Source organism: Gigantopelta aegis, chromosome 4 (genome assembly GCF_016097555.1).
Source record: "Gigantopelta aegis isolate Gae_Host chromosome 4, Gae_host_genome, whole genome shotgun sequence".
NCBI lineage: Eukaryota > Metazoa > Mollusca > Gastropoda > Neomphalida > Peltospiridae > Gigantopelta > Gigantopelta aegis.
The window spans coordinates 68,464,179-68,485,673 of NC_054702.1; the positions used below are offsets into that span (position 1 = coordinate 68,464,179).

At 37.3% G+C, this 21,495-nt stretch overlaps 3 protein-coding genes across 4 annotated transcripts; all 3 read left to right on the top strand.

The window, feature by feature from the left end:
• Positions 1-4,379: 4,379 nt before the first annotated feature.
• LOC121372532 (glycine N-acyltransferase-like) lies at positions 4,380-10,374 on the top strand. Its single transcript, XM_041498900.1, has 5 exons — positions 4,380-4,479; positions 5,643-5,759; positions 7,463-7,574; positions 8,097-8,217; positions 9,008-10,374. Exons 1-5 carry the CDS (start codon positions 4,402-4,404, stop codon positions 9,417-9,419), a joined length of 840 nt encoding a protein of 279 aa, XP_041354834.1. The 5' UTR covers positions 4,380-4,401; the 3' UTR covers positions 9,420-10,374.
• Positions 10,375-11,287: 913 nt separating this feature from the next.
• On the top strand, positions 11,288-12,573 carry LOC121369957. Its single transcript, XM_041495039.1, has 2 exons — positions 11,288-11,424; positions 12,162-12,573. The coding sequence occupies exons 1-2, from the start codon at positions 11,288-11,290 to the stop codon at positions 12,571-12,573; spliced, it is 549 nt and encodes a 182-aa protein (XP_041350973.1).
• Positions 11,305-20,603, top strand: LOC121372214 (glycine N-acyltransferase-like protein 3). 2 transcript variants are annotated; one of them, XM_041498500.1, is made up of 6 exons: positions 11,305-11,424; positions 15,667-15,831; positions 16,621-16,737; positions 17,281-17,392; positions 18,929-19,046; positions 19,914-20,603. In XM_041498500.1, exons 2-6 carry the CDS (start codon positions 15,754-15,756, stop codon positions 20,323-20,325), a joined length of 837 nt encoding a protein of 278 aa, XP_041354434.1. In that variant the 5' UTR covers positions 11,305-11,424; positions 15,667-15,753; the 3' UTR covers positions 20,326-20,603. The 2 variants fall into 2 exon arrangements, with proteins under 2 accessions (XP_041354434.1, XP_041354433.1); XM_041498499.1 differs by lacking the exon at positions 11,305-11,424 and adding an exon at positions 13,870-14,257.
• Positions 20,604-21,495: the final 892 nt, after the last annotated feature.

The window sequence follows — 21,495 nt, forward strand, 5'->3', positions numbered from 1 at the left end:
CAGAGTAGAAGTGGCATTTGCCGGGACAGTAAGATTTAAAAAAATTATTCTTTAAAGAGACATTTTCTGACAGCTTTACATTTGCCTGGACAGTAAGAATTAAAAAATGTATTCTTTAAAGAGACATTTTCTGACAGCTTTACATTTGCCTGGACAGTAAGAATTAAAAAATGTATTCTTTAAAGAGACATTTTCTGACAGCTTTACATTTGCCGGGACAGTAAGATTAAAAAAATTGATTCTTAAAACAGACATTTTCTGACAGCTTTACATTTGCCTGGACAGTAAGAATTAAAAAATTATTCTTTAAAGAGACATTTTCTGACAGCTTTACATTTGCCAGGACAGTAAGATTAAACAAATTGATTCTTAAAACAGACATTTTCTGACAGCTTGACATTTGCCTGGACAGTAAGATTAAAAAAAATTGATTCTTTAAATTAAAGAGACATTTCCTGACAGCTTACATGACATTAAGACTGTATGCATTGAAGACACTAGCAATGATGGGGGATATAAGTCTAGATGACAACAAACCATGAATGTTGCTTATTTCCCATGAATCTTATGTAGATTGTAATATGGTATGAAATCCAGATAAATGTAAAAAGAAATGCAAATAACTGGTACTTATTTTGACAATATCTTTTTACTTGGATATTGGTTTCTTAGTACTTACTAGTACATAAAAAAAGTTGCATAAGAAAGATTATGTAAACTGGTGTTAGGTCAGGTCTAGTATAATTGCTTAAAAGATAACAGTCCACAGTATTAATAATAGTTATTTTTTATTACAGTAGTTTTAGACCCACCACAGTATTAAGTATTTTAATGTGTCTTGTTGCTTAACAGTATTGAAGTTCACCTATTTATATCACAGATTAGTAAAATGTGCAACTTTTTATTATTATTATTATTTATATTGTGTTTTACTTGCAAATCATTAACTTATTGTTCTTACATATTTATATAACAGGTAAGTATAACAATAGTTGTATATACCATAAAAATTTGATATTTTTTTAATTAGTCAAACTCCTCTAAACTGGACCCTCAGTAAACCTGAATTCCTTCAAAAGTGGAAAATTTTCACTATCCGTTTAAAATATCACTACAGAAATGAACCTCTTTAAATTGGATACGCCTTATCACTGGACTTTTTACTTGGTCTTATGTGTCAGAGTTTTATTTCTAAAATTTGACTTGATACCCATGGCTTTTACTTTGCAAAAAAAAGGGAATTTTCAGGTTCATTTTAAAAACTTAGTTAAAATTTAAAAGAGTAATGTTATGGGTGAGGGAAGGGGTGTTTGTCAAGTGTTGTGTTTCGTTTTAAAAAGTATATCTTTATATAGTAATAAAAAAGGAATTAGTTACATTCAGATTGGGAATTTTTGAGTCCAAATTGGGAATAAAAAAAGACATAGCCTTTTGTGAATGGTGGGGAATGATGCGGATTATCAGAGTCTAGAAACATAGGTAATAAAACTCTGTGTGTCTAGTTTAGATGGGTTTTACTGTACCTGTGAAAAGAACTATTAAAGGCACTGATCCTAGGATAGTTTTGAAATAGTTTATACTGTTAAATTGTACATTTCTTACAATAGCTTGCTTAAAGTATTAATTTTGGCAATGCCAATGTTTTCCTGGTTGTTCTGCTGTTTTTAGTAGTGCAAAATTAATTTTATATCAAACAGAAAATGAATGTAGTCAGGAATTGGGGAATGTTACCTTTAAGATTCTAAATGGAGAGCTTTTGTATTTAAATAATTTAGGACAAGGGTGGGGTTCATAAATTGTAAAAGGAATTAATTTCTTTAAAAGAGGGCTTATAATTCACTACCCTTGGATCGGTTTCCGAAAAATACTTAAGATTTAAACACATTGCTTGCAATTATTATTTTAAATAGCATGTGTATCCCAAACTGTGATATGCTTTTTGGCAATGTATGCGTTTTGTGGTGTAATGTCGTTATTTTATTTTGAGCAAGTAATATCTTGGTGTTTTGTATATTGTTTTGTGAATAACTCAATTTGAATTCCACTGTCTCATTTTTTGTTAAATGATTTTTTTTAAAATAAAATTTGTCTTTGTTTTTTACATAGAATATATTCAGTTATTACAACAACAATACAATCTAATAACAGTATTAAGTCTTTTTGTTAATTGTGCTACATTTTTAATATTCTTTGATGAAAGTGAAAATGAAATATGCTAAAGTAAATAAATATTAAGATTATACAGTTATATATTTTTAATAATGCGTGCAATTATGTTGTACTGTAGATTTACTTTGTGCCAGTACTTTTTTAAATTAAAAATGTAGACAAGTACATTTGTATATTGCTTTAAAATGAAATATGTTTCATGCACAGCTAACCAAACATTTGACCTTGATAAATCTTGTAACCCCTGCTAGATAATACAATTATTCCTACAATTCTTCCAATTTTTATTAAAATGTCTGTTGTAATTTTACATGTACATAATGCTTTATGTATTAAAATAAATTATGGGTTGCATTATTCAGTTTCTTTATGCATCTCCATTTCTTCGTGTTTTTTGTTACTTTTTCACTTCACTTGTTAAAATGATGTTCTTATTTTTTTATATCGTTAATGACTGTATAATACTGAAAATCTGTTTAAATTTAAAGTTTTTCTTAATCATTTGAAAATATTGTTATTATTATTTAAAATACCATATAATATCAAAGCTGTGATATGCATTTTTGGCAGATGTACGTATTGTAAATATAAATGGGTTATTGCAGTTTTATTTTGATCCAATAACATCCATTGTTGCTTTTTTGTTTTTATGTAAATAAATACATTTTAATTATAGATGTATTGTTTGTTATATAATGTTTTCTTCTGAACTACCTTGTATTTTCTAATATTCTTTGTTAAAGCCTAAATACATACAGGTATATCATTCTTCATTTGTTTATATTTTTGTTTATATCTAATTGTGGTTCAAGCATGCTGTCCTGGACCCCAGCTCTCTGAGCTGACTGTCTAATGCTCTAAGTGGTTAGTGAGAGGGATATTGGTATAAGTAGATGCAGCATTATGCCAAGTACCATCTCACTGGGTCAAAGTTCAAAGTTCAAAGTTCCAACAATTTTAAATAGAATGCTGCCATGCCTGCCATTGTCCAGATTTGTGACAGAATTTCATGATAAATAGTGCTAGTAAGTTCTTGTAAATTGAGTTTAACAAGTATCAGTGGTCAAGATGCTTTTGTACTTGAAACGTGTGGGTAACACAAACATTAGCATGGATTTGTCTTGTGTGGAACAAGGGTATTGGGGACCCTTTATGTTATATTTCAAACATGGGCGTAGGAAGCAGGGGACCTGGGGTAGGCACTCCCCACTTTCCGTGAAGCCGGAGGGGTTGGTATGTATGATACGTTTCGTGAGGCCAGAAAGGATTTAATTATCCCTTGCGCCAGTGCGTTAATATCTGTGTATGTAACACTAACATTCAACCTCGACATACATACAATATACATCAATAAAAACTAGCCAGTGCCCACTGTTTCATGCACGTAAGCAGGATCGACCGCGTAGATTGTAGACCCCAAGCATGTGGTTGAGTTAAAGGGCATTCTTTTTATGGATACCTCGATAGCTCAGAACATACATACATACATATATTTTATATATACACATGTATATATATTAATCGCTTTTAGCCGGTTCGAACTCCCAAGAAACCGTACTCGCCTGTAGGATCCCCTGCATAATCCCAGCACACTGCCTGTATATTATGCCATACTCGGTGCACGTGTACATACAGTAATTGCTGTAGAATAAAAGTGTTTCAAGGAAGGAAATGTTTTTTTAACGACGCACTCAACACATTTTATTTATGGTTATACATGGGCGTACATAGGGGGTACATGGGGGGGGGGGGGTTCGATGGGTTCGACCGAACCCCCCCTGAAATCGCTTTTTTTATAATTTAATATATCTGACATTATTATATTTACTCAACATAGAAATATATGCCCAATATCTCTGCAATCTATTTTGGAACCCCCTTTTTTAAAATCCTATGTATTGGAACCCCCCTTTTCAAAATCCTATGTACGCCCATGTTATATGGCGTCAGACATATATCTTTAAGAACCACACATATATAGAGAGAGCAAACCCGCTGTCGCCACTTCATGGGTTACTCTTTTCGATCAGCAGCAAAGGATCTTTCATATGCACCATCCCACAGACAGGATAGTACATACCACGGCCTTTGCTACACCTGTTGTAGAGCACTGGCTGGAATGAGAAATAGCCCAATGTGGCCACCGACGAAAATCGATCCTAAACCGACCGCGCTTCAAGCGAGCGCTTTGCCACTAAAAACGAAAAACAAGTGTTTCGAAGATCAAGCTATATGGCTGTGGTTTTAAACAGGGCACAGCTGCCCAAACTGCTAAATCGTTTGGAGAAATCGTTACCGTGGTCTCTAAAGGTATATAGTATAATTATTTTATAATATTATTACTATAGTAACGTAGTCAGTTTGATTTTTATGTCACATTTGTGAGGTCAATCTAGCCATATATTATGTTACATGTGTACTGCCATAACCTATTTCAAACAGGGCTGCGTTCAACTGAACAGTGCTTGGAAACGTTCGCGAATCAGGTTTAAAATTATATTGAGATTTATATATATATATATATATACACACGTTGTTATACACCTAATAGTAGCGGTTTACGTTAACAGAAAGAAAGAAATGTTTTATTTAACGACGCACTCAACACATTTTATTTATGGTTATATGGCGTCAGACATATGGTTAAGAACCACACAGATACTGAGAGAGGAAACCCGCTGTCGCCACTTTATGGGCTACTCTTTTCGATTAGCAGCAAGGGATCTTTTATATGCACCATCCCACAGACAGGATAGTACATACCACGGCCTTTGCTACACCTGTTGTGGAGCACTGGCTGGAATGAGAAATATCCCAATGTGGCCACCGACAAAGATCGATCCTAAACCGACCGCGCATCAAGCGAGCGCTTTACCACTGGGCTACGTCCCGCCCCGGTTCACGTTAACACTGATTGCTGTCGGTGTACAACGGGTCACTATCTGGGTCTGTTTGGGTTTTATACCTGGGTTATTTTATTTATTTTAAACATATTATAAACATTATTTAATTTAAAACTATTACAGTTGTTTATGATCATATAACATACAAAATAGTAAATATTAAATAAGGTTAATAAAGACAATTTGCACCAAATATTTCAATTTTATTATTATTATTATTATTATTATTATTATTATTATAATAATTATTATTATATTGTAATAATTATTATTATTATAATGTATATAATAATACTTTTTTCTCTCTTTTTTTCTGTATATAATAATCCCATGTCACTGATTCAGGTCAGGTCAGATCAGGTCAGGTCATAGGTTTTAACATTCAGAACAAGCTGTTGTAGCACACGCCTGTCATGGACGCAGGTGTCGACTTTGGCCGACTCCTTCGTCCAGGACAGAAAAGGTCACTGAGACGCAATTCTTTCTTTTTCACTCACCACAATGTTATTTCTAGCTTTTGAATGTGTTTTTAGAATTATCTTTTAAATGTATTTATTCAATACTCTGCAGGTGCATAGTGATCTTAAGGCAGTGCTCTCGGGAAAATGGCCTGGTATAGATTTTGTCGTCGATCAGTGGCCTGATTTTAAAGTTGTCATTACGAAGCCAGATCCCTCGAAAACGAAGGTTTGTGTAAACAGTTCATCGTGTTTACACCGTAATTGTATGCAACATTATTATCGTGTTGTGTTTTACGTAATTATGTGTAAAATTATTTATCAAATTTAAAATTAAGATAACAGATGGGTGCGTGGTGTAGCCCGGTGGTAGAGCGCTCGTCTGAAGTGCAATGAGTCATTGGTTAGATCGCCCTCGATGAAAACGGGTTTTCTCACCCTAACCAGTTCGTCAAAGGCTGTGCTATATATTATCTGTCCTCCCTTAGTCCCTCCCTAGGTCCCCTCTCCCTATCTCGCTTTCACTCTCTCTCTCTCTCTCTCTCTCTCTCTCTCTCTCTCTCTCTCTCTCTCTCTCTCTCTCTATCTGTGTCTGTCTGTCTCTCTGTTCGTCTTTCTTTCTCTCTCTCTTTCTCTTTCTCTCTCTCTCTCTCTGTTCGTCTCTCTCTCTTCTTTCTCTTCTCTCTCTCTTCTGTATTTCTCTATGTGTGTATCTGTCTGTTTCTCCTCTGTATGTCCGTCCGTCTGTCTGTCTCTATCTCTCTTTCTCTTCTGTATTTCTCTGTGTGTATCTCTGTCTGTATCTCCTCTGTATGTCTGTTTGTCTGTCTCTCTCTGTCTCTGTCTCTCTCTCTCTTTCTCTCTCTCTCTCTCTCTCTCTCTCTCTCTCTCTCTCTCTCTCTCTCTCTCTCTCTCTCTCTCTCTCTCTCTCTCTCTCTCTCAATTAATTGTCTAAATAATTATATTACAGACAGCAAATAGCCCCCTGGTTAAAATGTGCTGTCAGCTGTCGTTATCTTTCTTTCCTTTTCTTAATAAGGTCGTACCTGTTTCCTTATTTTGTAAAAATAAGTGGAACCATTATTTGTACACAAACAAAAGAGAGATGGGAAAATAAAATGGACATAGTCGATGTCAAATCCATCACTTGAAAACACGCCACTTACCAGGCATTCTGCTGATACAGTCGAAGTCCGTTTCAGTAGGATTTTGTTGGTAGAATACTTTCTTGCATATGATCAGTGTATTCGTCAAAAGACACGCGAATGAAAGTTGGTTTATAGTTAGACCTACTATGGAAAGAAAGAAAGAAATGTTTTATTTAACGACACACACAACACATTTTATTTACGGTCATATGGCGTCAGACATATGGTTAAGGACCACACAAATATTGAGAGAGGAAACCCACAGTCGCCACTTAATAGGCTACTCTTTTCGACTAGCAGTAAGGGATCTTGTATATGCACTATCCCACAGACAGGATAACACATACGACGGCCTTTGATATACCAGTCGTGGTGCACTGGCTGGAACGAGAAATAGCCCAATGGGCCAGTCATACAGAGGAAACTCGCTACATTTTTCCATTAGTAGCAAGGGATCTTTTATATGCACCATCCCACAGACAGGATAGCACATACCACGGCCTGTGATATACCAGTCGTGGTTCACTGGCTGTGACGAGAAATAGCCCAATGGGTCCATTGAAGAGGCTCGATCCCAGACCGATCGCGCATCAAGCGAGCGCTTTACCACAGGGCTTCGTCCCGCCCCTTCTTGTTTCTTATGCAAACACTATATCTTGGTGAATGACTGGGTGTAGTGGAATGATTCTAACACTACACAGTGTACCAAATTAACACTGGAGTATGTATGTTCTGATATTTGGTTACACGTTGCTTCAGCTATACCTTTGTTCTCCTAACGCAGTGCCAGTACGTAAACGCTTTGTGCAGCGTCTTCTGTCAGGATGAAACAGCATTCAAGATGATGTTGGAACAACCCATTGCTCTAAACTGGTCTCGACGAATACTGTTTGAAGGTCTGGTTGTGTTTGTCAAGCCCTGTCTATCAGTCATATCCATTTTATTTCATCAGTTTCGTTAATCCATTATTATGTTCATGGTCCATACATGCATCTATCCATTTGAGTATCTATTCAAGTATCTACGTATCCATCCATTCATCCATCCATCTATCCATCCTCCCTGTCATCTTCTATCCATCTATACATCCATCCATCTATACACCCATCCATCTATCTGTCTACTATCTATCTATCAATCTATCTATCGTCCGTCCGTCCGTCCGTCCGTCCGTCCGTCCATCCATCCATCCATACATACATCCACCCAAATCCATCCATCCATCTATCTATATAGATATATCTTATATTTATCTATCTATATAGATATATCTTATATTTTATTTATCTGTATGTTTATTGATATGTCTGTCTGTCTGCCTGTCTGTCTATGTCTGGTTCAATGGGCCGTGCAAGCTACCTCGCCATGTCAAGGAATAGGGTAACACCGTGATATGAACTCAATGTTTTCTATTTTAGTAATCGACATACAGTTGTTGGACATTGTAAAAGAGAAGGGCAGAAGAGTTGGCTCTCGGGTTCACGGAGAAGAAGGTTCCAGCCAAATTCTGCAAGTTACTTCTGATTCTCTGGTCGTTGTGTATGTTTATTTTTATTTTTGTTTCTCTGTGTTATTCTTCAAAATGTTACGGTTCACTTGCCAATCCTTAACCACCACTACTACTACTCCTACTAGTATTACTAATATTACCATTACTACTGCTGCCCGTGCTGGTGCTACCGCCACTACTACTACCGCGGCACTATTGCCACCACCGCCACCACGACGACGACGACCACCACCACCACCACCACTACTACTACTACTACTACTACTGGTGGTGGTGGTGCTACTTCGTACTTATATTACTACTGTTGCTTCCACCAGCACTACTACTACTTTACTACTACTACTACTACTATTACTACTACTACTACTACAGTGACACCCATCTAAACCGGACATCCTTGGGACCAAGACAAATGTCTTGTTTTAAGAGGGATCCGGTTTAGAGAGGTTAAGTTCTGTCCTGGTTTTTAAAAAGGGACTGTATAGTATCCGGTTTTGAGGGAATTCTGGTTTACAGAGGGTCCGGTTTTGAGAGGTTTCACTGTACTACTACTATTACTACTACTACTACTATTACTACTACTACTACTACTACTACTTTTACTACTACTACTACTGTTGCTTCTACTATTGCTACTGTTGCTTCTACTACTGCTACTGCTTGCAGCTACTGCTGTTTTCACTACAACTTCTCTGTTGCAAATTAAAAATATTACAACTACGATTAACACTGCGACAGTTACTAATACTACTAACATACTACTACTAATAGTACTAGTACAAGTGATAGCCATTAATATTTTATAATATATCTTTGCAGACCAGTTCCTGAACATCTGAACATGAAATCGTTAGAGTCTCGTAATGAGGTGGTAGAAACCATCACAGTCAACTGGCCATACACATCTCCTGGTATTCCCGGTCTCGTAAAACAATTGTTAGATTCCTTCCCCTCTCGGTGCCTGGTGGACAAGGAAGATAACCTCATTGGCTACGCATTGGGACAGTCTTGGGGTTCGCTGGGGATGTTGTTTGTTAGACCGGAGTACAGGGGACGAGGGTATGGCAGGGTGATCATATCTCAGCTGGCAAATGTTTACGTCACCAACGGACAAAGTCCTGTTGTTTGTATTGATGAGAGTAACCCGGCTTCAAAAAGGTTGCACGAGAAACTTGGATTCAGGCTAATTCCCGAACTGTGTGTGTCATGGTTGACTATGGTTCCGGTTTAAGGTGTTTTTGTCCAAGATCTGTTTGAGTGGACATCCAGCTGATCTCAGACTGAAGAATGTTAAATATTTCACACGTAGAGACTTGAAATGAGTGAGCCATCTATATCATGGATGGTTAAGATCTGTTTTCAGAGTGGATATCCAGTTGAACTCCAATTGAAGAATTTTAAATATTTCACACGTAGAGACTTTTTTCTTTCTTTAAATCTTGAATTTTTATGTTGATGTTGATCATCACTTTGTTTGCATTACCACAGTTTGACACCCAATAGCCGATGTATTTTTCGTGCTGGGGTGTCGTTAAACATTCATTGATTCATTCATTCATTATTTTAAAAGTAAGATGCCTACCGGTCGACTACTATATAATGTTTCAGTGGGCCGTGATACTGCAAAGCAAACATGTATGACATTGCAAGTTTATTCGAGGACAACGTACAGCTCTAAAGTTTATATTTAGATCCAATATTTGTCTCTTTGTATCTACAGTATTTTATATTTTACCAACTCATTCTGTATGGCTCATGTTTGTTCTGTATGGTTCGTTTTTCATCGCACTATATAATTCATATTTGAGTTTAAAATGTAGATCTGTCTGATTATATCATCTAATGACTAAATAATTAAGTGTTTATAACAGAGAGCTCGAACACGTGTATACTAAGCAAGTGGACATGTTTTGGCTTTTTTGACATACATATCTTATGTACGATAGATAACTAGTACTACTCAGGTCTTCATTTTGACCTCATTTGTATACCACTTATTGTAAGCATAAGCGTACGAGACAGGGGGCGGGGGTAGTTGTTCCGCCCACCTAAATCTGGAGCAAACCCTCAAATTCGGGCAAAAATTATAGAGATATTAGAGTAAAATGTGCTAACTTGAGACATTTTCACCATATATTTCCATAATTCTACTCAAAATTAGTTATAATCCATGTAAAATGCGTAGTGGTTCGTTTGCAACCCTATATGGATGTTTGGTAGTAATACTAATAATATGAATAAATGTTGTTAACCAGATTCGGGCATTTTCGTTTAATTCGGGCAAAACACACACACACACACACACACACACACACACACACACACACACAGAGAGAGAGAGAGAGACAGAGAGACAGAGACACACATACACACTCACAGAAACACACACAGACACACACCAAATTAACACTTGAGTATGTATGTTCTGATGTTTGGTTACGCGTTGCTTCAGCTATACCTTTGTTCTCCTAACACAGTGCCAGTACGTAAACGCTTTGTGTAGCGTCTTCTGTCAGGATGAAACAGCATTCAAGATGATGTTGGAACAACCCATTGCTCTAAACTGGTCTTGACGAATACTGTTTGAAGGTCTGGTTGTGTTTGTCAAGCCCTGTCTATCAGTCATATCCATTTTATTTCATCAGTTTCGTTAATCCATTAATATGTCCATGGTCCATACATGCATCTATCCATTTGAGTATCTATCCAAGTATCTACGTATCCATCCATCCATCCATCCATCCATCCATCTATCCATCCTCCCTGTCATCGTCTATCCATCTATACATCCATCCATCTATACACCCATCCATCTATCTGTCTACTATCTATCTATCAATCTATCTATCGTCCGTCCGTCCGTCCGTCCATCCATCCATCCATCCATCCATACATACATCCACCCAAATCCATCCATCCATCTATCTATATAGATATATCTTATATTTATCTATCTATATAGATATATCTTATATTTTATTTATCTGTATGTCTATTGATATGTCTGTCTGTCTGCCTGTCTGTCTATGTCTGGTTCAATGGGCCGTGCAAGCTACCTCGCCATGTCAAGGAATAGGGTAACGCCGTGATATGAACTCAATGTTTTCTATTTTAGTAATCGACATACAGTTGTTGGACATTGTAAAAGAGACGGGCAGAAGAGTTGGCTCTCGGGTTCACGGAGAAGAAGGTTCCAGCCAAATTCTGCAAGTTACTTCTGATTCTCTGGTCGTTGTGTATGTTTATTTTATTTTTGTTGAACTCTGTGTTATTCTTCTTCAAAATGTTACGGTTCACTTGCCAATCCTTAACCACCACTACTACTATTCCTACTAGTATTACCAATATTACCATTACTACTGCTGCTCGTGCTGGTGCTACCGCCACTACTACTATCGCGGCACTATTGCCACCACCGCCACCACGACGACGACGACCACTACTACTACTACTGGTGGTGGTGGTGGTGGTGCTACTTCGTACTTATATTACTACTGTTGCTTCCACCAGCACTACTACTACTTTACTAATACTACTACTACAGTGAAACCCATCTAAACCGGACATCCTTGGAACCAAGACAAATGTCTGGTTTAAGAGGGATCCGGTTTAGAGAGGTTAAGTTCTGTCCTGGTTTTTAAAAAGGGACTCTGTAAAGCATCCGGTTTTGAGGGAATTCCGGTTTACAGAGGGTCCGGTTTTGAGAGGTTTCACTGTACTACTATTACTACTACTACTACTACTACTACTACTACTACTACTACTACTACTACTACTACTACTACTGTTGCTTCTACTACTGCTACTGCTTGCAGCTACTGCTGTTTTCACTACAACTTCTCTGTTGCAAATACTATTAAAAATATTACAACTACGATTAACACTGCGACAGTTACTAATACTACTAACATACTACTACTAATAGTACTAGTACAAATGATAGCCATTAATATTTTATAATATATCTTTGCAGACCAGTTCCTGAACATCTGAACATGAAATCGTTAGAGTCTCGTAATGAGGTGGTAGAAACCATCACAGGCAACTGGCCATACACATCTCCTGGTATTCCCGGTCTCGTAAAGCAATTGTTAGATTCCTTCCCCTCTCGGTGCCTGGTGGACAAGGAAGATAACCTCATTGGCTACGCATTGGGGCAGTCTTGGGGTTCGCTGGGGATGTTGTTTGTTAGACCGGAGTACAGGGGACGAGGGTATGGCAGGGTGATCATATCTCAGCTGGCAAATGTTTACGTCACGAACGGACAAAGTTCTGTTGTTTGTATTTATGAGAGTAACCCGGCTTCAAAAAGGTTGCATAAGAAACTTGGGTTCAAGCTAATTCCCGAACTGTGTGTGTCATGGTTGACTATGGTTCCGGTTTAAGGTGTTTTTGTCCAAGATCTGTTTGAGTGGACATTCAGCTGATCTCAGACTGAAGAATGTTAAATATTTCACACGTAGAGACTTGAAATGAGTGAGCCATCTATATCATGGATGGTTAAGATCTGTTTTCAGAGTGGACATCCAGTTGAACTCCAATTGAAGAATTTTAAATATTTCACACGTAGAGACGTGAACTTAGTTTGCAACCTGTATCGTTGTTGACTATCGTTCCAGTTTCATGGTTTCTGTTTTGGAAGGGTTTCTTTTAGAGAGTGCATTCATTTAAAATCTGGACTACGTAGTGTAAAAAATGTCTTGTTCTATAATGAATATTAGGCCTAATATATATGTATCCGACTCAGCATGAAAAATGTATACACAGATACAGAATATATATATAGAGAGAGATATATACATACATACACACACACACACACACACACACACACACAGAGAGAGAGAGAGAGAGAGAGAGAGAGAGAGAGAGAGAGAGAGAGAGAGAGAGAGTAAAATAGACTGAAATCAAAATTATTTTTAAAAAAACAAATTAAGCAAAAAACACATAATTATATTTAACCGTCTGTGCTAGTGTTACCAAAGTGAATCATTTACACAAATCAGATCATAATGAAATTGCTTTGACAAACTCTAATAGTTGATAAGAATATTACTTTACCAAATATATTAAACAGACTACCATGAGTTTTCTACCATTATTAAAATGTTTCCGACTAACAGAATTTGTGTAACGACTGTAAATATATATAATACACGTTCTTGTTCAGAGTATCGGAGGCAGGACGTAACCCAGAGGTAAAGCGCTCGTCTGATGCGCGGTCGGTTTGGGATCGATACCCGTCGGTAGGCCTATTGCGCTATTTCCCGTTACAGCCTGTGCACCACGACTGATATATCAAAGATGGCTTGGAAAATACGGGCCCTGCACATGATAAAATTATAGCAAATTTAGGGAAGTCTCTTTAAATTCTTTAGTAAAAACAAATACTTGGTTTACTGAAACTAAAAAATCTCTTTACGCCTTTTCCTTATTTTAAAAGTGCCCCTGCGCGTGCTGTAACCTCACCGTGGTGCAGGGGTGTAACATTCTCTTTGAGAATGGCCAATACAGTACAAAATTGAAGTTTTGAGTAAAAGTCAGTATCTATCTGTGATATTTGTGTTTTTGCACAGTTCTTTACACAGTTTTTTTCTTTAAATCTTGAATTTTTATGTTGATGTTGATCATCACTTTGTTTGCATTACCACAGTTTGACACCCAATAGCCGATGTATTTTTCGTGCTGGGGTGTCGTTAAACATTCATTCATTCATTCATTCATTCATTCATTATTTTAAAAGTAAGATGCCTACCGGTCGACTACTATATAATGTTTCAGTGGGCCGTGATACTGCAAAGCAAACATGTATGACATTGCAAGTTTATTCGAGGACAACGTACAGCTCTAAAGTTTATATTTAGATCCAATATTTGTCTCTTTGTATCTACAGTATTTTATATTTTACCAACTCATTCTGTATGGCTCATGTTTGTTCTGTATGGTTCGTTTTTCATTGCACTATATAATTCATCTTTGAGTTTAAAAGTGTAGATCTGTCTGATTATATCATCTAATGACTAAATAATTAAGTGTTTACAACAGAGAGCTCGAACACCTGTATACTAAGTAAGTGGACATGTTTTGAGTTTGTTGACATACATATCTTATGTATCATAGATAACTAGTACTACTCAGGTCTTCATTTTGACCTCCTTTGTATACCACTTATTGTAAGCATAAGCGTACGAGACAGGGGTCTGGAGCAAACCCTCAAATTCGGGCAAAAATTATAGAGATATTCGGGCAAAATGTGCTAACTTGAGACATTTATACCATATATTTCCATAATTTTACACTCAAAATTAGTTATAATTCATATAAAAATGCGTAGTGGTTCGTTTGCAACCCTATATGGATGTTTGGTAGTAATGCTAATAATATGAATAAATGTTGTTAACCAGATTCGGGCATTTTCGTTTAATTTGGGCAAAACCAGCCTGCACACATACACACACACACACACACACACACACACACACACACAGAGAGAGAGAGAGAGAGAGAGAGAGAGAGAGAGAGAGAGAGAGAGAGAGAGAGAGAGAGATGTATCCCATTTATGTGTCAATACGATTTACACGTTGTATACAAACATTATATATATATATATCTGTGTATATGTATATATTATGTGCTCAAGGGCCATTAGGCCTAATGCGAATAAAGTTCAGTATATTGTCAAACTAGTAAAACAACAAAAGGTAAGCAGAATGTTATTTGACAATAATTTGTCATTGTTGAAATGTTTTGACTTGCTCTAATACATTACTATTTCTAAAGGTTAAACAATAAAGCTGTTCTGCTGTCGTTAAAGAGACCGTCCTGAGTTAGCTGCCATTGTAACTAATCGTGAAGTAAGGAAGGAAGGAAGGAAATGTTTTATTTAACGACGCACTCAACACATTTTATTTACCGTTATATGACGTCGGACATATGCTGAAGGACCACACAGATACTGAGGGAGGAAACCCGCTGTCGCCACTTCATGGGCTACTCAATCGTAAAATATTTCAATGACTAAAGTTACATAAATAATGTATCTTGTTTAAAATATCAGTTTCTGTATATACTCAGTGTGTTTTTTGTCATCCTAAATGTTTGTAAGTTGCCCAAACTGGATTTTCTCTTCGTACGTACGAAAATATATATATTACATGTTGTAAATAAAGTGAAGTTTGACCTAGTACAAACACTATAACGATCAGAAACAAATTTAGTTTACAGCAACTGATATTTTATGCAGAAAAATCTATTTAATATGTAATTGTTAGTCAGCAACATCTTAACAATGGCAAAAAATGTAGGACAGCCCCTTTAAATATTCATTCATTCCATTCGTCATAGCGGTCTACATCTTTCTGAGCTACACCTTGCTACAGGGGCAGCAACAAAGACATTACTAGTACGTGAAACGGGAATAATTGCAAACTGTATGATTTTCCAAACAAGTTATATGGGTGGAGTTTTTTTTATTATAGGAGAAGCTAAGTACTGGATCTAACAACACTGCTTGCTGCAAAATAAAAACTGTGTGACGTACAATACAAATCTCGCCACACACACTGATGGCCGTGGTTTTAGACAAGACGCAGCTACCCGAACTGCTAGATGGTTTGGAGAAATCGTTACCTAGATCTTTAAAGGTATATTGTAATTACTATATTTCTTTCATTTTCATTTTATTGTTAATGAGTTATGTACCATTATATTGATGTAAGTCATTTTGTAGCATAGATCTATGTCAGAGAGTATTACTTATATACGACATTGGGAGTATCTAAAGGAAGTGCGTTACCATTCAACAATACAGTATCTGAATTTCATAAACGTAAATTTTGCTCGGAATGAATTCTTCGTTCCATTCCGACTTAATTCTAAATACGATATTTAAGTTTCGAGTAGTGCGATATTTTTAGCTCACACCGCAGTTTTCTGGGCTGTCAGTCCCAACCAGGGGTTAGGCCTAATGGTTAGACGAATTCGTGTAATGGAGGTTAAAATTTTCTATTGCTCATTACCGAGATGCTACTAGTACGTAGCTTTTCTGTTACGCAATAAATGTATTTTGAGCTACTACAAGGATAATTAACCAGGATAACGTTTAGCAAGAAGTTTTAAGTAATTAGTAATTTAATGGCAAAAAAAGTTGTAACAGCCGAACTGGCGTAGGAAGTGGGGGGCAGGGGAGGGGGCACATACGTTTTAGCAGCAGCGATGGTTTATATATATCTTTAGATATTCTAATGTTTACAAGTTTTGATTTACGAGAATTAGGTGGGATTGTTTTTTTAATAAGGCACGTTGAAATGCGTTTTGATAAGTATATATCAAGGCACGCGCGTGCGTGTGCGTGCGTGTGTGTGTGTGTGTGTGTGTGTGTGTGTGTTTAGAATGTGTTCAGAATGTTTGTATTATATTTGCACACACTGCAGGTGCATGGCGATCTTAAGGCACTACTATCGGGGCAATGGCCGGGTATAGATTTCGTCGTAGACCGGTGGCCTGACTTCAGTGTGGTCATTACCAAATACGATCCAACCAAAACGAAGGTTTGTCTCTTTCATTTTCATGTCTTTATTTTTAAATAAATAACTAAAAGATTTTAAAAACTAATTATTTAATTAAAATTAACTAAACAAACAAAATAAAAATAGTATTTAGATACAAAACTGGATACAGCCAACAACTGCCTGTTAGGTTACAAACAAAATGTTATAAATGCTATTTTAAAGTTTTTAAAGTTATCCATTGCTAGTTGCTAGAAAGAAAAAAAAGGACAAAAAACCTTCCAAATAAACAATAAACAAACAATAAAACAAAACATTTATCATGCCTACGCATCCCTTAATTAGCTTGAGCCCTTCTCTACACTACACTACACTTGAAACATCTTTTGATCTGATTTCAAGCTGAATTAGTTCAGTAAAACGCTTGTCGCTAACGTTAGCTAGACTGATTTTTAGTATTTTTTACGCTACACAATAAACCGAATTACCACTTTAGGAACCAATCAAAATAGTTTGCAAACGTTAGCGAAAAACGGCTGACTGAACTTGAGGTAGGTTTGCTCTGGGATTATTTTCTCATCGCAGTGTCAGTATATCAACCACTGGTGCAGTATTTTCTGTCAGGATGAAAACGCTTTTAAGATGTTGTTGGAACAACCTATTGCTGTGGATTGGTCTCGACGAATTATGTTTGACGGTCAGTTTCTTTATCAGTATATGTCAGGCCTGTAGGGACGATATCTGAAGTGGGCATAGCCTCTAGTGGAGGGTGGAGTGTGGAGGGAAGTGAGGGCGGCACAAGCCATATTTTATTCTTTATTATCCCTTTGCGACGAGACGTCGAGGGGATATAGCGTTTTTCCCGAGCGTACTTTAAACGACGACGTCACCGCTCTAGCGACTTCATTTCTCATTCGATGTTCACAAAACTTCATATATAGGAACAGGATCTTGATTTCTTGAACGAGTTCACGTTTCGCCCCTATGCGTTGAAGGGCATGGTCGCTATTACTAAATATACGATACCGCTCTAGCGATTTTCATGAAACGTCATAGGCTATATATAGGAAGAGGATCATATCTTGAACGAGTTCACGTTTCGCATCTCTGCAGCAAAGGTCAAGGTCACTATTACTAAAAATACAAATATGATCTCACCGTTCTAATGACTTAATTTCACCTCATCAGAACATCTTAACAGTTCACGTTTCACATGTCTGCGTTAAAGGTCAAGGTAACCATTACTAAAAATAGAAATTACAACATCACCACTCTAGCAACTTCATTTCTCATCCAATTTACACCAAAACTTCACACATTTAAGAATAGGATTAAGACATCTTGACTATTCACCTCATTGCGTCAAAGGTCAAGGTCACTGTTACCAAAAATATAGATTACAAGGCTACTTCTCTACCAACTTCATTTCTCATCCGATGTTCATGAAATTTAACATACAGTAATAGGATGATGCTATGCGAGGGGATTTGTAGCGTTTCAGATGACTTGTTTATATATATATATATATATATATATATAGAGAGAGAGAGAGAGAGAGAGAGAGAGAGAGAGAGAGAGAGAGAGAGAGAGAGAGAGAGAGAGAGAGAGAGAGAGAGAGAGAGTTGGACAAAAGATGGTACATTTTTGTGCTCAGGTTCCTACGGGCCTGTTTGTTCATCAATGCCTTTATCAGTACCCCTGCGTGTGCTGTAACCTCACCGTGGTGCAGGGGTGTAACATTCTCTTTGAGAATGGCCAATACAGCACAAATTGAAATTTTTAGTAAAAGTCAGTATCTATTTGTATTTTTGCACAGTTCTTTACACTGTTTTTATTTAAATCTTGAATATTTATATTGATGTTGATCATCACCTTATTTGTTTGCATTACCATAGTTTGACACCCGATAGCCGATGTATTTTTCGTGCTGGGGTGTCGTTAAACATTTATTTTTGTGCCATCCATCTCATATATCCGCTTAACCATCCATATACTAGTCCATTCGTTCATTCACTGTAATGATACGTTATAGTGTACAATTTCGGTTTGGCGGAGGATGGGAAGTAGCTCTCTCTCTCTCTCTCTCTCTCTCTCTCTCTCTCTCTCTCTCTCTCTCTCTCTCTCTCTCTCTCTCTCTCTCTCTCTCTCTCTCTCTCTCAACGAAATGTCGAATTAGTTACAAAGCAAATATGCTGAAGTGTCGTTAAACAAACAAAAAATGTTTTTCTTTTAGCTGTTGACTTGCCCTTGTTGGACATCCTAAAAGAGACGATCAAACGTATTGGATCACGTATTTGCTTTGAGGCCTCCACTCAAATGCTGCAAGTTACCGCAGATTCGTTGGTAGTTGTGTATGTATTGTAATTTTATGGGCAGGTTCAGGGAATATGGGAACAGGTGCGCAACATTGGATTGGCGTGGAATATTATTTTCTTTAATGGAAAAACAAATTTGAGGCTGTTTAGATGACATCTATTACCCATAAAATATTACCATATATTATAGCTGTAATAGCTCTAACTGCATTAGTTGTTTTTGCATTGTACATTTTTAGAAAATTCTACAAAAAAAGAGAAAGAACAGGGATGTTTGCCGTTTGCGCTACCCACCCTTCTCGAATCTAATCTACCAATGATATTCATCATGTTCATGTAAACTAACCTCGTGTCAGCTTGCCTGCTTACCTGTCTGTATTTTTTGCTGTGCTTGTCGGGGGTGAGGGTGGGGAGGTGGAGATGGGGTCGGGATCTAGCTCAGGCGGTACAGCGTTCAGATTGGGGGGTTTCCAATCAGTGCTAATGAAAAAATATAGCGAATTTCCTCTAAGACTACGAGTCAGAAATGTTTGACATCTAATAGCCAATTTTTAATAAATCAATGTGCTCTAGTGGTGTCGTTAAGCGAAACAAACTTTAACTCACATGCGTGTTTGTCTGTCAGACTGCTATGCCTGTATGATTTGTGCGTCCGTTTTTTCAGTCTGTATGTCCATTTGCCAGTCTCCCTGTCAGACTTTATTATGTGTGTGTGCGTGCATGTGTGAGCGCGCGTGCGTGTGCGTGCATTTCTGTGTCCGGGTACGCCAGGACCTGTTTACCTACCTATGGTCTTTAGTTTCTGCTGGTTGTCCACCCGTGTTCTGCTTCTGTAAACACCCTTCTACTGCTAATAATAATAATAATAATAATGTCATCAGTGTTTATACTGTATCTTTGCAGACCAGTTCCTGAACATCTGAATATGAAATCGTTAGAGTCTCGTAATGAGGTGGTAGAAACCATCGCAGCCAACTGGCCATATTCAGAACCCGGCGTTGAAGAGTTCATCAGGCAAATGATAGACACTTTCCCCTCTCGGTGTCTGGTGGACAAGGAAGATAACCTCATCGGCTACGCCATAGGGGAGTCGTGGATGTTGGGCATGTTGTTTGTTAAACCGGAGTACAGGGGACGAGGGTATGGCAAGGTGATCATGTCTCAGCTGGCGAGTGTATACGTCAGAAGCGGAGACAGCCCTGTTGTTTGTATTGTACTTGATAATCCCGTGTCAATAAAAATGCACGAACAAATCGGATTCAAAGTGATTCCAGGTGTTACACCATCATGGATGCGTTCTGAACCAGTAAACTAGATTTTGGACTTGTTGTGCGTGTTGACTGATGACTAGATAACCATGTATACAAACAGTTTCACGTTTATCTTATACACATAAACAGATGGACCTTAGTGACCGTATTGGTTTGTTCAATGTTCAATTGAATATATATATATACAGTTTGTATATATATAAAAGCAAAAACAGAATGTTTGTGGTTTCCAGAAATTATCAACTGCTTGGCTAAGAAGTAAAAACTATTTTTATGCAAGCTACACTATAGTAAAGAAAGCAAAATAAATTACTTTGTATTCTGTCGGTGTTGCGTTTTGGAACATATTAATTACCTCTCGCTACGTGATAATATCTGGGATATCCCTTATGACATGTCTACCCATTTTATTAATGACTATCTTTACCATTCCATCAGAGAAAAGTGGTAGCTGAGATAAATTTTCACCACCACGTCAGCACTCAACTCCATAATATTTGGCACAGTGTTCAAAAACTCTTTTGCTTTTAGTTTAGTTTTTCTTGAACAGTTTCAGATGTTTATTATGAGGTAGATCGATTTAAGTGACAGAAAATCCTCATTAGAAGACCGCAACCGAATGTTATCCGTTCTAAATAACACTGACGTTTTTTTCTGGAGCGACATTGATGGCCTGGGGTCACATTTATGAGCTGGGAGGGGAATATTCAATCACCTGGTGAATATCCATAACTGTGAAAGAGAAACGTGGACCAACTGTCCATGACGCTGGGGCTGTGCTTTTTCACTTGGTAATCATCATGCACCAAATACAAAAACCATCCACTAAAGGATCAATGTTCATCTTAAATGACCTTGACCTAATTCGTGGGGATCAGGATGGGCAATTGAAAGAATTGTAATCATCTACTGAACTTCGCAGACGACCATGACCTTGGTTTCATGGTAATGAGCGATGGGTAGTAACGAAAATGCATACCAATTTAGAAAATCATCCACTAACGCACTGGAGAATTAAAGGCAAAAAGAAAAGCATAAACCAAACTTTAATCAAGCTCAAAATGGATTGTCTTGAGGTCACATTCATGGATCTGAAGACATACAGCAGAAACACTATGACTGGTGAAAGTCATCATTTCATTTCATTTCAACTTATTTTCGTGCTTATATCCAATTAAGGTTCAAGCACGCTGTCCTGCGAACACACCTCAGCT